This window comes from Xenopus tropicalis, chromosome 7 (assembly GCF_000004195.4).
Source record: "Xenopus tropicalis strain Nigerian chromosome 7, UCB_Xtro_10.0, whole genome shotgun sequence".
In the NCBI taxonomy this organism is placed as follows: Eukaryota; Metazoa; Chordata; class Amphibia; order Anura; family Pipidae; genus Xenopus; species Xenopus tropicalis.
Window position 1 is genome coordinate 81,601,491 of NC_030683.2, and position 15,115 is coordinate 81,616,605.

Below are 15,115 nucleotides of genomic sequence, written 5' to 3' on the forward strand. Positions count from 1 at the left end.
ACTGGGCATCTTACAGTGCATTATGAAATTGATTAAATAAATACAAATACTTTTATTTAAATAATCAATAATGATCGGTAATGTAAAAAAATAATTCAACCCATATCAACCATAACCCAATCTAACCCAAATCAAGACCTGCCCATCTCTGACATCACTAGTGGGGGCAGGCACAAGTATACAATGCAACAGTAGTAGGGCTGGGACAGAGCAGAACTGTTGGGAAAGGGCTGGATTGGTTGTAAATACAGGCGGCCACCCACATGTGAGACTCTTTTGGAGGCAGTTGGTCAGCTTAAAGTCACTGACCCTATGGTGCTTGGGCACTTGGGCATTTTGGACCAAAATTTTAGAAGCCCACTTTGCAGTAATCCCTAAGCCTGGTAAGGATCCAACAGCCTGTACTAGATATATTTATAAAGATCAGGTGGGCTTTGTCCACAGAATGAGCGGACAGTGTCTTAAAGACTTTTTCATTGATTGAGCAAATGCTAAATAGTACAGACAAGACCTTGGTATTATCAACAGATGCCAAAAAATCATTCAGTAGAGTGTCCTGACCCTTTCGTGAAGCCACGTTTAGACAGATAGGCATGGGGAATTGAGCGCTAGCTAGAGTATTGTTTTGTATAAAAACCCATCTGCTAAATTAAAGATCAATGGCATTCTATTGGACTGATCACCTCTCTCCGTATATTAGATTGGCAGCATCATTTAGACAGGAAGGACTAGGTGGCGCTGGAGCTCCACCATCTGCATAGCCCTGTTTATGTTAAAAAGATCCCCCCATTATGAATAATATTGGCAAGACAGAGGGACCAACTTAAAACCCTTTTCCAGAATATTACTCATGTAGAGGGTCCTCTAATACTAGCAGCAGGAAATCCATTGGCAGCCCCTACACATACAATTTCAATAACCAATGGTGCAAGTTCAAATCTACTTGTGCCATAAACTGGGAAAAATAATTGGGGTAATTCTTCTCTGATGCAGCCTGGCAGAAGGTTTTTGTACTAACACATAAAATGAGGATAGCAAGTAAAGCACAGGAGACAAATTGGTATCAGATGGTATCTCTGCCTGCCTATACCAAAGCAAATACTGTATATCCAACCACTTTGGATATTTGCCGAAGGAGTGGCAGGGAGAGGAGTACTCCAGTACACATAGATACAGCTATCTGGGGACCTTGAAGCACTATCCTGGCTCTTTTAGTGTTGCCGAAAAGGCCTTCTTTAGATTTGCACTGGAGACAGCCAGGAAAGTCATTCCCAGGCACTTAAAATCAATACAACCCTTTTGACTGCGAAATGGATGAGGCAAACAGAAATCATAATGAGAGTTAATATCTTCAATTTATGGTACTCATTTTCCTTTTTTGCTGATAATCTTCCTTTCACAGATTTGTGATGAAGGCAGAAGCTCACCATGTTCATTTTCAAAATATTTAATAATGCAAGTTAAATTGGTGAAACTGTTGTTTAATACAGGCTTGCCCAGACTCTATTGCAGCGCTCACTTTTCTCTTTTAGATAAACTGAATGCATTTCATACTACACCATCAAACTCGATTCCCAGAGAAAAATGCCTCTCTAACGTGACTCTATGCAATGGAGTGGCCGAGTGCGAACGAGGAGGGGATGAGATGGGATGTGGTATGGTAAATTCTATTATTCTTGCTGAGGTGTGGTGACATGGGTTGGTTGGGGCTAGTGTTAAGCAACCCTATGAAGCTAACCACACCCACTAGGTGCAACTTTAGTAGCATTTATGGGGTGTAAAAACAGTGTAACACTGCTCCAAGAGTGTAGGCTGTCAAGTTCCAACAAATGCTTTACTAAATCCAGGGCTCCTCAGTGCCTTCCATTCCGCAGTGTCCCAAAACTTAGTGTAAGACTAAGGCATAATGGTATACCATCAAATACTATTAAAATATGTAGCATTGCAAACACATTCTATTGCCTTTGCTTTTAAGGCCCTTTTCTAAGTACTGTGCAGAGGCTCAGTGCACAAATTATTATTTCCTATTTCAGGATTAATGGTTAAACAAAGGGTTGTTATTTGGGGGAGACAGTAGCAGAAATATGATGGACAGTATTCAACTGGAAGTCAGTCTGATTTTACCACTCAAACTTCATATATATGCAAATATCTGAATGTGTTTTTATATTTAAGAATTTGCTCAGATTCTCCTCTCAATATTAACTCTTAAGACAAGCACAATCGCTGTAGTAATTAACAAATACCTTAGCTTCATGTCCAGAGTAGTGTTGTCAAAATAAAGGGGCAGTGCTGACTCCTCCAAACTATTGGCATAACTACAGGTGGAGGAGGAGTGATTGTGACTTGTGGGTCATCTGCAAGTGTCCCAGCATCCACTTAAGAATAAGGCCCAAAAAATATAAATGAAGTTACATTACTACTTCAGTTTCCGCTAGCAGTGATAACGCTAGCATCGATAACATCCATATGGACGTGTTCTTCATCTGCATTCCTGTCTTGCAGCGAGATTTCTATGGGACAATTCCATGGTCGAAGTCATGTCCCGCAAAAAGGAAAACTTGTGGTTACCTGTGTGTTACAACGAATACAGTTCAGACTTTCCCTCCTTTGTGTGCCAGCGCTATGGATTTGAAGGGTAAGAATGATTCTCATTTCTCTCACCTTATATAAATATTATGGCAGGATCACTTTTAAGGAATTTATGCTGTTGTAAAGATTTTTAACCCAGAAACAGGAACAATGTCTTACATATATATTCTACAGAGCATGCATAGAAGCCAATTACATTTTCAATTAAACTGGTTATAATGAAATGTCCCCCTAAGTGTAAGCTGACCCCTTATATTTTTGCAAAGTTCATATTCTGAATGGGTAAATATAGCTTTCTCCATACCTCAAGATAAAAAAAAATGTAAAGCCTACATTTACCTACAATGTATATCAGTTGGGCACGTCTCTCCTACCCAAATGGCATCATTTGTACTGCATATATCCCCTTTGCTTGCCAGCACCATCACATTTTCCTAAAGCAAATAGCAGCTTTCACCCGCAGCTTACACACACACAGACCCTTATTCAGCATACATTTCATCAAGAATACAGGCTCACACAGGCACCACTGTCTCTGATAAAAGTTCTGCTTTGTTTGAGCACTGTAGGTAAAGCTGAGCTCAGGAGAAAAAAATTGAAGCAGACAGCTAGAGCTGAGTTTCTATGGGAACCAGCAATGCCATCTCTTCACTGGCTGCTAGACTGGGGGGCGTGTTTAGTAATCTGAGCTTAGAACAACTGAGCATGCCCACAAGCCAACAGCCAAAGCCAATTCCTGAGGGAGGGGGCCAAGTGGGTTACAGGAGGAGACGGAAATCTAAGTGATTAAGTATATGTTGCAGCCTTACTATTAACCTCTAGACAACCAGTGTGGCAGGGTATTGAAAGATTCCAAAGAGGCTGTTCACTGATTAAATTTTTGTGTGTGGGGTTTACATGTCCTTTAAAACACTTGAGGGCTGTGACAGACGGGGAGATTAGTCGCCGCGTGACTAATCTCCCCAAAATGCCATCCCACCGGCTAGAATGTAAATCGCCGGTGGTATGGCATATGCGGCGATTTACCGAAATCGCTGAAGTTGCCTTGAGAGGAAACTTCGCTGATTTTGGCGTCACATATGCCATCCCACTGGTGATTTCTAGCCGGTGGGATGGCATTTTGGGGAGATTAGTCGCTGGCGATAAGGGAGATTTGTCGTGTGGCAACTAATCTCCCCGTCTGTCACAGCCCTTACAGCATCCCATCTTCATAGTAATCATAAATATAAATGCCAGAGGTCTTATGAAGAGTTTCATAAGATTCCCTTGATACATGGTGCATAGTGACCCTAAAATATGTACCATATACAGGTATGGGACCTGTTATCCAGGTACTGTTTTATGGAAACCATTTTAAAAGAATTATTTGCTTATAATGGTGTCTATAGGAGATGGCCTTGTCCCTGCTCCCAATTTTATTCAGTGTTAAGCGCCCCATGTAATAAACACGTGACAGAAGGACTGTGGTGCTAAAACACTCTGTGCAGTGTCATTGGGCCAATTTTCATTCAATAGAATTTTGAGCAGCGACAGCAGGAAGGCAGTGGTGGTCCAAGTGCCATGGGTACTATTTCCCTAACAATCAGATTCTAAGAGGCAGATTTACTAAAACTCGAATTCATCTCATTTGAATTTTTTTTAAACCACAAGTAACTTAGGGGCCGATTCACTAAAGTAAGAAAAAACGAGTGATATTTATAGCATGCATTAAAAATATTATCACTTCTTATTTTTTGAGAATTAACGATCGATTCACTAAAAGGACACTTGTCTGAATTAAGATGCAACGTTATTGTCGTTATTTATCTGGCGATGACATATTTTTTAGCTTTATTTTAAAGCATGCAATATATTTATATGTTATTTCATAGCACACAATATTAGCGCACGCTATTACGCACGTAACCATTACTTTCTGAAAACTACTGTTCTGAAAATTACCATTTCCCTGAAAACTGGAGGATGCTTCACTCTAGGACGATCACATACTAGAAAAAATCCGACTGCAAACTCCATCTTGTCACCACAGACAATCACCAGCTGCAATGTTGTTTAGTAACGCCTACTCCTGGGAGGCGTTAAGTTTCACAGTAATTATCACATTTCATGCTTTTAACGCTCCAAATATGTTTGTGAATTATGCGTTAGTATTATTTCTATGCGATAATTACCTCAATGCGATAAAAATAACGCTTTGTGATAATGTGGTATTTTGTGCATGCGAAATGACTTTGATGAACCAGTACTTCATTATCACACACTTTTTAACACAAAAAACTATGCGATAAGCGTTAACAACCTTTAGTGAATCGGCCCCTTAGTTTCCACTAATGTCAGTCATTTATCATGTCTGAAGTGAAAAAGAATGTGCAGGGAAAAAGCCACAATTTTTTCGACTTTACACACAAAAAACTACATCAAAATAACCTCTAAAAAAAACTCTAAAAGTTCAAAGCAAAGAAAGATCTTCCAAAGGAAGAGACATCTGCCATTGACTTCTACAAGATCTTGACAAGTTTTAGCTGGCGAATTGTCAGATTCGGATTTGTAGCCATTTAGATTCATGGTAAATCTCATTTATTGCTACTTTTTCAAGATTTGTAAAAAGGTATGTTAGTAAATGCCCCCCTAAATTTTACTTTTTTTTTTCTCTGCAGATTTAATTTATTAAGTTAAGACTACATTTACAAAGTGTGGGGAAAGTGGATAACATAATAAACTGTTGCAGTACACCGTAAAACAGCGGCCATCAAACTTTTTAAGTAAGGGGCCAGTTCATGGTCCCTTAGACAGTTGTGGGGCCGGACTATAGTCCCCCCCAACCCCCCCGCTCCAACTTCAGCTCCAAACTAGGGCCTGGTCCTGCATCATCCCTCTCCTGCTCCCCCCTGCAAAGTATGTGTTTTGTAACATCCATAAGTTGTGTACCAGATTTTTGCCTGTGTGCAGAAAGAGAGCCTTATACTTCAAGCTTCTTATAGTGCAACATTTATTTGCCCTACAGGCACATTAACACTTGGTAAAATGGTCTCATTCTATGTGTGTATTCCCAGCACTGAATGACCAGCCAGCTATTATATGGGTGAGAATCTTCATAATAATTGGAAATGTCTTCATTTCTTCTCATTCATAAAAGCAAAACAGTCCAAATGGAATCAAAGAAGGACTGGCCCATTACTTGTTAGTAAATACTTCCTATGCTATGTATTACACCAGGCGTCTCTTTACAGTGATTTCTTTCATTTCAGGACTCCTGCAACAGCTCCAGTGTATTTCGCTTCGAATGAGGCACTGCACAGTACCGGGATACAGAACACCATCCAGGGAAGCCTGCAAAGGTAAAGAGACAGAAGCAGTCTGTGGCTATAGATGATCAAACAAAATATTGGTAAACATCTTTACATTTATTTGTTTCGGTCTTCCCAAGGAGGTACAGGACCTGTTATGCTTAGGACCTGGGATTTTCCACTCAAGGGGTCTTTCTGTCATTTAGATCACCATACATTAAGTCTACTAAAACATAATTTAAACATTCAATCATTTAAAAAATCATCTAAAAAGGATTTGTTATTGCTTAGTTGGGAACAAGTACAATGTACTGTTTTATTATTAGAAAAAAAAGAAAATACTGTTTAAAAATGTGATTAATTATCAATGGGAGATGGCCTTCCCATAATTTAGAGCGTTCTGGATAACAGTTTTTCTGATAACAGATCCCATACCTATACTAAGGCTTCATGCTCTCTGAGAGTATATTGTGATTTCAACTTCACCATCAGGGAAAAAAAGAAAATACTGTTTAAAAATGTGATTAATTATCAATGGGAGATGGCCTTCCCATAATTTAGAGCGTTCTGGATAACAGTTTTTCTGATAACAGATCCCATACCTGTACTAAGGCTTCATGCTCTCTGAGAGTATATTGTGATTTCAACTTCACCGTTTGGGAGTCAAATCAATCTACCAGGTTGCAAAACAATACACTGTGCCCATTCTTTGCAAGCCACATGTGAGTTCTGACAATCAAAAAATGCCTTTATTGCAAAGTTTTCTGGGGCAAACAACAACAGCAGCAACGTTTCAGGTCACATAAGACCTTTTATCAAGCTTGATAAAAGGTCTTATGTGACCTGAAATGTTGCTGCTGTTGTTGTTTGCCCCAGAAAACTTTGCAATAAAGGCATTTTAATCTACAAAGAAAAGAGGTGCTGTTCTTTTATCCAACAATTTCTTTTTGCCACTCTCCAGGCTTTGGGAGATGAAGAATAGGACATGGCACTTAAGGGGTTAATGAAGGTGCCAGAGCCTGGGGGAGGCAACAGGTGCCTAAAACTCAACCCCTGATTTGTCCTTAATGGGTGGGAAGGCAGGCTATTTAGGCGTAGGATGTTTTTATGTTGACTTTTCTTACTGGTCTGTAGGCGTCAAAAGGAGTGCTTACTGAGACCCACCCTCTCTCCCATTATTGTGCTTGGGGGCTTCATCTATTTGTCATTGATGCTATTGGGTTTTGGTACATTGTACTGTAATACAAGGATCTTCCAATATGTAACCTTCTTCTACTGTTCTGTTAAACTCTCAGTTGCACTTAATTTCCTGTGGTCATTGTCGCATCTATTGGTGGGTTTTGTAACTTTTACATGCCTATTGCGGCTGTAGTGGTTGGCATTTTGGTTTTATTCTTACTGGTTATTAAAACAAATAACCCTAATGGTAAATATGGCAAGGACAGGTCATGTGGTTTCAATTGAAATATGTTAATAAAGCTGTGGCCCATTTCCATCCACCACGATGGAATTTAGTCTTCGTGTTTTTTTTATGCCATCCTTTTTGAGTTTTTAAGGTTTGGGCTTAGGGGAAAAGAAATTACACTGGGGGTCATTGGGCCTGGCCCCACACAATCAACCAGGTCCAGCACTTTTGCTGCTGTCCTTGACTACCTAGTTGTCTTGTCAAGACTGTAGTGGAAGATCTGCAGAGGCTGATGGAGCATAACAATAAGAATAGCAGACCCTGTAGCTGCTGAGAGCAGCAAGAGTAAAGGGGTCATAGTAAGGCACCTGATGGGCAATTTTTACATTTTTGTGTGTAAAACAGAGCATATTTTGCAAGGTTTATAGGGTTGCAGTCCACCAAAAAACTCTTTCTATTGGACCCATAACTATTTCCGCCACTGAGATAAAAATCTGAAACCTCACGTTAGCAGAAAGCAAGAAATCCTTTACACAATATTTTTTCTCTGCTGCCAGATATAGGGTTGCCACCAGGGCCCAGAATCCTGTCTGGAGAGCATTATTCATACAAATCATATATTGTTGTGTATTAAGCAGAAAATATTTTTTCCTTTTCAATTCTTTAGTACAACTTGTGCCAATGGCCAGTACTTGTCCCTGAGGTGTTTAGGTAAGTAGTGTTTTGATTGCCAATTTATGCCAATTAAGTTATAAAGTGATCACCGACTTGGAATCACAGGTTGTTTTTGGCCAGAAGTGTGTATGACCATATGTTCTTTGCATAGACTGTGGCAAAAGAATGGCAAACAGGATTATTGGAGGGGTCTCAGCAAAACTTGGGGATTATCCTTGGCAGGTCAGTCTGCATCAAAGGGCTGGAAACAGATTTGCCCATGTTTGTGGCGGAACTATCATCAACAACAAATGGGTTGCCACTGCCACCCACTGTTTCCAAGAGTAAGTCTTTGCTTGAATGATATCCACACTTCCTGCTAGCAAATATCTCTTCCCGCCTCTGAAAAATGCATCCATTTCCATGACATTATCTTTCATTCTTCTACTGTCTTCTGTCTCTTTCTGTGAAGGATACTTTGTATGTTTGTGCACAGTTATTGCACCATAAGTGAGCTGTCATCATCTGTCTCCCATTTGTTAATTATACCGTAAATGGGTTTGGTTTTATCTCTTACCATTCTTGCCTATGTTCCCTTAGAACTGTAGATCCCGCCAACTGGAGAGTGTATGCAGGGATTATTAATCAGCATAATCTGAACGCAATGCATACTGTCACAGTCATTGTTAGAAATGAGAATTACAATTCAGACACTGATGATTTTGATATGGCCTTGATGAAGATGAAGCAGCCGTTCATATTCACAGGTAATAATTCATCCTTGGGGTAATCATTTCAAAGGAACGGTAACGCCAAAAAATGAAAGTGTTTCAAAGTAATAAATATTTTATGTACTTTTGCCCTGCACTGGTAAAAGTTGCATGTTTACTTCAGAAACCCTACTATAGTTTATATAAGTTGCTGTGTAGCCATTGTTTTACCGTTGGTGTGAATAGTATCTGTAGAACTAGCAGTAAGGGGGAAAACAAACTCTCCAAGGACTCCCCATGGTTCCCTAGCCATTTCCACCCATGAGCAACATTTAAATATGAAAAAAGTTCCTAGGGGTGACCAATCTAGTCTGTGACTGGTTATTTCGTAGGCCACTGTGAACTGGCAGACTACAGGAGGGTTATGTTTGGCAGAGATTAAAAAACAAACATCTACTTTGAGGTCACTTGATACCACAATGTGCACAATGTTGCTCGCAAGCCACTGGTTTGGGATTACTGGGCTACACAATGTTAGCTGCAAAGTTATTATCAATCCAATTTGGAACGCCTGAAACTCACCCAAAGATAGTTATGATGCAGGCTTTATAATGAGCCCCAAAGACTAGAGAATCCTAAAGGTGGTTCCTTTACTTTCTATAAGTAATCTGGGATTTAAAAGTCTAGTTTTAACTTTCTTTTCTCTCTCCACATGCCCCAGCTGCCATTCAGCCAGCCTGCTTACCAATGATGAACCAAAATTTTGGTCAAAATGACATCTGCTTTATTTCTGGATTTGGCAAAACCATACAAAGTTCTGGTAAGTTAATATTGCTTAGGCCAGCAGATCTTGCACAAAATACCTCTATATCCTAAATTACATGGAACACAGCTCTCTGGATATCTGGCAGGGCATCAGTCATGATAAGCAGGATAAACTTGACAGCAGAAGCTATTTAAACCACATTACATGCCAAGTATGTGATTAACAGTGTTAACTAAATCCTTCCTTCATCAGACAAGATGCTAACACCTTAATTGTTATCGGGCAACTTTAAAATACTGGAAATGCTAGGTTGTAGCCAGCAAACACTTATTATATATTCTCTTTGCCTGAAACCAGTCTTCCTTTGCTCCTCTGCCTTCATTTCTGCAGGTACCATCTTGTCCTAGGGTCAGTCTGTATGACATATACCATCCATAGGGAATATTTTGCTTAGCTATTCTCTCCTAGTTCTTTTACATTAGCTTTATCTTGAAATTGTGATGATGAAAGACAATTAAATAATAAATTATGCAAAACTATTTTTTTCTAATCTGCGTTCATAGATAAATGCAACATATTTTACCATTCTCTCCTGTATAGGTATACAGCCAGTAGAAACACTATAGGGCTCATTTTTAATAGGGGTGGAAGGGTGGGAAGGGCACACTTTGCTTGATTCCCCTCTGGGAGTTGTGCTTCCTGACCATATGTTCCCCCTTCAGTGTCATTGTACCTACCAGCATGGCACCGAATTTTAGTGCTCCTGACAATTGCAGGGCCCTACGAAAGGAGCAAGTCATGGCAAAGTATGGCAAAAAAGGGCACTTTGAGATAGTTTTCTACAACTTGCCCTTTGAAGATAAACCCTGTAAACAATAATGGAGGTCAAAAATAAGTAGTTTAGTTTAGTTTCTGTTTAAAGGGGTGAAGAGGGAGGAATGGCCTTTTTGGCTAGGAAAGGTCTGCTTACGCATCTTACATGGGTGGGTTTAGACAATGGTAGGACAGCTGCAAGGGAGCTCACTGTATTACTATTAAGCACAGGCTGCCCTGGCCCCAGCAATCAGATAGAAGAAGGGATAATGACCCAATGAAGAAGCCACACTTAGGGATATTGTGTGTAGAAGCTGTGAAAGTGGCAGAAAAAGTTGAGCAGAATGTTTCAGTTCTGTAGTGTCTACATGGATATTTGCACATTTCTGAGGCAGACCCTTAATAGCTGGCTCTTCGGTGGGCTGAGAGAGATGTTTATGCTGTGAGTGGGCATGAAAAGCAGAAGAGTGTGGCCTATAAGTGGACAAGTTTAAGGGTCAGGAACACTGGGGGAGGCTGTATCAGTTGTTCATGACAGTGGAACAGATCTGCAAGAAAGTTTAGAGTTTGCTTCATCACAACCACGGTAATTTTAAGTAGGATTTATTTACCACTGTTTGACCTGCTTACACTTCTACTTCATTTTAATGCTGGCACCTTAGATTTAAGTCTGAATGATACAGAGATGTCTGCCCTGCTCACCACTCTTTTAACAGAACTTTCTTTGATCGACAGATGAAGGTTCACAATATCTGATGCAGGCACAAGTCCATGTTATCCCAACATCAGTGTGCAACAAAGTAAATGTATATAATGGAGCAATCACTCCAAGGATGATGTGTGCTGGTTACCTACAAGGGCAAATTGACTCTTGTCAGGTAAGGTTGGTCTTCTAGTACCAAGTATAATACCAGCATAGAACTTTCTGAATTATTGTTTGGTCACAGCACTTGTTCAGTTTAAAGCCGAGCTGATCTTTAAATCACAGAAAGATTTAAGGGTCACATAGAGAGGGTCTCAAGAAGATTTCCATGGTTGTGTCTGGTACATGAGACAATAGACACACTCAAATATGACATATGTTACTAGTGAGGCCACCCTAAGACTGAAGACACACAAAGCGACTAGTAGCAGCTAATTTTTCATGGCTACTAATCTCCAGAAATTACCCTGCCATAGACAGTACTGAGAATTGCCTCATATACATAGAGACAATTATCAGTAATTTATCAGTATTTCTATACCAAAAGAAGGCTCCCAACCTACCTACCTATATATACAGGTATATATATATATATATATATATATTATAAATAGAGGGCTCAGGTGCCCATGGCCCAAGCCTTTCCCAAAAAATGTTTTCTCTGTTCAATTAGCCACACAACTCATAAAACCTTTGAAAAAATCTTTAAAAGAGTCAGGTCACTCACCACTCCTTATCGGTGGTCCGGGCACAATGCTGTAGACCCGCAGCACAGGGAGAAACACCGAATCCAACTACCAACGCTCTGTCACTACTGGGGCTGGGCTTCTCGAGAAGCAGATGGGCTGGAGGCAAATACAACTTGCTACCAACCCAGCGGCCCCCTTGGGGGAAATAGGTAGGCCAAACCTGCCTATCTCACAGGTCCAGTGGGCTTTGAGCCAACACACACATCACTAATAACAATATTATGAAGGTAAGTTTGTGTGGCTCTGAGGATTTTTTAAACCCCCAAAAAAACAATTACATGATATTTTCAAATTTTAGCTGCACATCTCAGCAAAACCACTGTCCCAAATAACTAGCAAGTACTTAAGAATTTGGGATGCTGCAACTTCACCTCCAGCACCTAGAAGTCTGCCCAGCAATACAGTCAATAGTCTGTCAGGAAATTAGATTATGGTGTCATAGGTTTAAAAAGGTGTCAGTAACCCTTTAAGGCTGATGCCACACATAGCGTATGGCGTATATTTTCAGCAAGCGGAAAAACGCTTGCAGAAATATCGCCATACCCTTCTACCTGTGCCTGCACCCAAATGAATGAAATAACCTCGGGTGCAGGCACATGTAGCCGATATCCGCCGAAGATATAAAGTCTCACGTTTTTTGGCGGATATCAACTACATGTACCTGCACCGAAGCATATTTCATTAATTTGGGTACAGGCACAGGTAGAAGTGTATGGTGATATTTTCGGCAAGCGTTTTTCTACTTGTCACTTGCCAAAATATACGCCATACGCAGTGTGTGGCATCAGCCTAAGTGGCATAAAACTGCTGATTGCAGGAATGACACAGGAGCAAATATTTATTAAGGACTTAAGTCACTCAGTAGAATGTTTATCGCATTGAATATGTGGGCCTGTGTCTTATACAACTTATTTTTCTTCAGGGGGACAGTGGAGGACCACTGGTGTGCCAGCAAGGCGGAATCTGGTACCTGGCAGGAGTTACAAGCTGGGGAAGTGGCTGTGGGCAGGCCAACAAACCTGGGGTGTACAGCAATGTCAATGCTTTCCTTCAATGGATATACAAACAAATAGAGGTAAGAAGCTGCAAACACAAGTCCAACTACAATAGTACAGGTATGGGACTTGTTATTTGGGATGCTCAGGGCTGGGGTTTTCCAGATAAGGGGTCTTTGAATAATTTGAATCTCCATTCTAAGTAAACCTGATGGGATTATTTTTCCTCCACTATGGATTAATGCAGCTAAATTAGGATCAAGTCCGATCTACTAATTAGAAAAAGGAAATAATTTCTAAAAATTAGGATTATTTGCTTAAAATGTACTCTGAGGGAGATGGTCTTCCCGTAATTTGAAGCTTTTTGGGTAATTGGTTTCCAGGTAACAGATCCTATCCTTATATAATATTGACATTTTATGGCACAAAAAATACAATAGGGCAGCAGTTCTCAACCTGTGGGTCGGGACCCCTTTGGGGGTCGAACAACCCTTTCACAGGGGTCACCTAAGACCATCGGAAAACACATATTTCCAATGGTTTCAGGAATAATTTTATGGTTGGGGTTCACCACAACATGAAGAACTGTATTAAAGAGTTGCGGCATTAGGAAGGTTGAGAACCACTGCATTAGGGTATAATGTAAAGTACCTAAGGGAAAATATTGTGTTGACCTCTAGTGAGAGTTGTGGGAAACACTATCTATACAGTACTGTGGATGTCAAACTCAACCCTCTAAATTACTTCAGATACAGTTCCTTCACCATAAAAAAAGGTTAACCACTTTCTTAGAATGCTGGAAGCTGTAGATCACAAGGGACTTGGAGCCAGGGAAGATTTATGAGTGCAAAGTTAATCCCTATTTAGGTACCCTTTGCATAGATATCACCTACATTACCTGTCTACAACACTATTAACGGTTTCTAAAGTAATTTTACAAGATAATAAAACTGCATCTGTTTTTAATCTGCAGCTGGAGCGAAATTCATGACCACAGAAGAAAGCCCTGCGGAAGGAAGAAGAGCGTGATGTTCATATATGGCTATATTCATATCAGAAACTTGCCAGTGAAAGGTGTCAAGGAAGAGTTAAATATCAAGGCAATCCCAAGTGCCCAGAGGCATCAGAGGGTTGACTGGGTGTTCTTACTGATGTTTACAAATAGTTCCTTTAATGTCTTTGTTTAAAGTAATATTTTTTACTAAAAGAATATTGTCCCTTAGTGAAAGTGGAGAGATTTCCCATACTTTCAGGAAATATCTGTAGCCAGTGGCATAATGATCCTTTGACAGGACACCCCTACAAATGAAAATTTTAAAGCTCCTTCCCTGCAACATTGACTGACACCCCACCTGTGTGTGTGTCTGGCAGCTGGGATACAGGGGCCCCTATTTTCCCCTGGACCCCCACACCCAGTCATTGGATCTGAATGGTAGTTATGCCGCTGTCCCCAATGGTATTATGTGTCCTTGCACAGGTATGATCATAGTGAAGGCACAGCAATAGCGATGAGCTGACACCCCACCTGTGTGTGTGTCTGGCAGCTGGGATACAGGGGCCCCTATTTTCCCCTGGACCCCCACACCCAGTCATTGGATCTGAATGGTAGTTATGCTGCTGTCCCCAATGGTATTATGTGTCCTTGCACAGGTATGATCATAGTGAAGGCACAGCAATAGCGATGAGCAAATTTTATGGCGAAGCAAAACGGGACAGATTCGCTCATCACTACACAGCAAGATGCTTTCATTCTATATAGACATTTAAGATATACGCATAAAATGCAGATTTACAGATCAGGAAACTAAATTAAATTTGGAAAAAATACAACAGGATCTCACATTCCATGATACATAGCTCTGTTGCCACTCGCCACTGTTGGCAAGACCTAAAATAAATTGCCAGATATTTTGTTACTACTGGAGGGTGCCATATTGTTGAGCAATGGTCAGGCCAAAATCTAAGCATTTGTTTTTTTTATGTCTACATTTATTCACTTATTTAAAATTGTGGCCAAAATGTAATTTATACTGAACACTATAATGTTATTTGCCTCAGTTGGATGATGGCTCATTTATCTGGATATTAAAAATGATACAGTGATTCAATAGTACATTTACTGAGCAATGGCAGATGAGTGACTGGCAGTATGCAGAATTTGATAGAGAAGAGTCTTAGCAATGATTACTCTGTACTTCAGGGTAAAAAAACCTTATTACTGGTCAGAATTACTAATGTGCCTCTTAGCTAAAAACAAGGTTTAAAATGCTTTTCCTGGTCCTTATATATATATAATTATGAAAGTAAATGGACATCAATAATATTGCAGATTGTCTTTGAATATAACTGAATATAAACCTTTTAATGAAGTCAGAAGCTACAAAACTGCAGCATAGCACCCTTGCCCTTAGTATGGTTTTTAGCTTAAAGGTAGACCTCTT

At 40.1% G+C, this 15,115-nt stretch overlaps 1 protein-coding gene across 1 annotated transcript in view; it reads left to right on the top strand.

Annotated features, from left to right (window-relative positions):
- Window positions 1-14,777, top strand: part of tmprss13 (transmembrane serine protease 13) — a 29,001-nt gene extending 14,224 nt beyond the window's left edge. The window contains exons 4-13 of the mRNA XM_002932904.5: window positions 1,533-1,655; window positions 2,506-2,638; window positions 5,841-5,930; window positions 7,952-7,995; window positions 8,111-8,282; window positions 8,539-8,705; window positions 9,370-9,468; window positions 10,963-11,105; window positions 12,602-12,754; window positions 13,648-14,777. Of these exons, the coding sequence (XP_002932950.2) occupies window positions 1,533-1,655; window positions 2,506-2,638; window positions 5,841-5,930; window positions 7,952-7,995; window positions 8,111-8,282; window positions 8,539-8,705; window positions 9,370-9,468; window positions 10,963-11,105; window positions 12,602-12,754; window positions 13,648-13,665 (1,142 nt within the window). The 3' untranslated portion in view covers window positions 13,666-14,777. The remainder of the gene's footprint in view (window positions 1-1,532; window positions 1,656-2,505; window positions 2,639-5,840; window positions 5,931-7,951; window positions 7,996-8,110; window positions 8,283-8,538; window positions 8,706-9,369; window positions 9,469-10,962; window positions 11,106-12,601; window positions 12,755-13,647) is intronic.
- The last annotated feature ends 338 nt before the right edge of the window (window positions 14,778-15,115 follow it).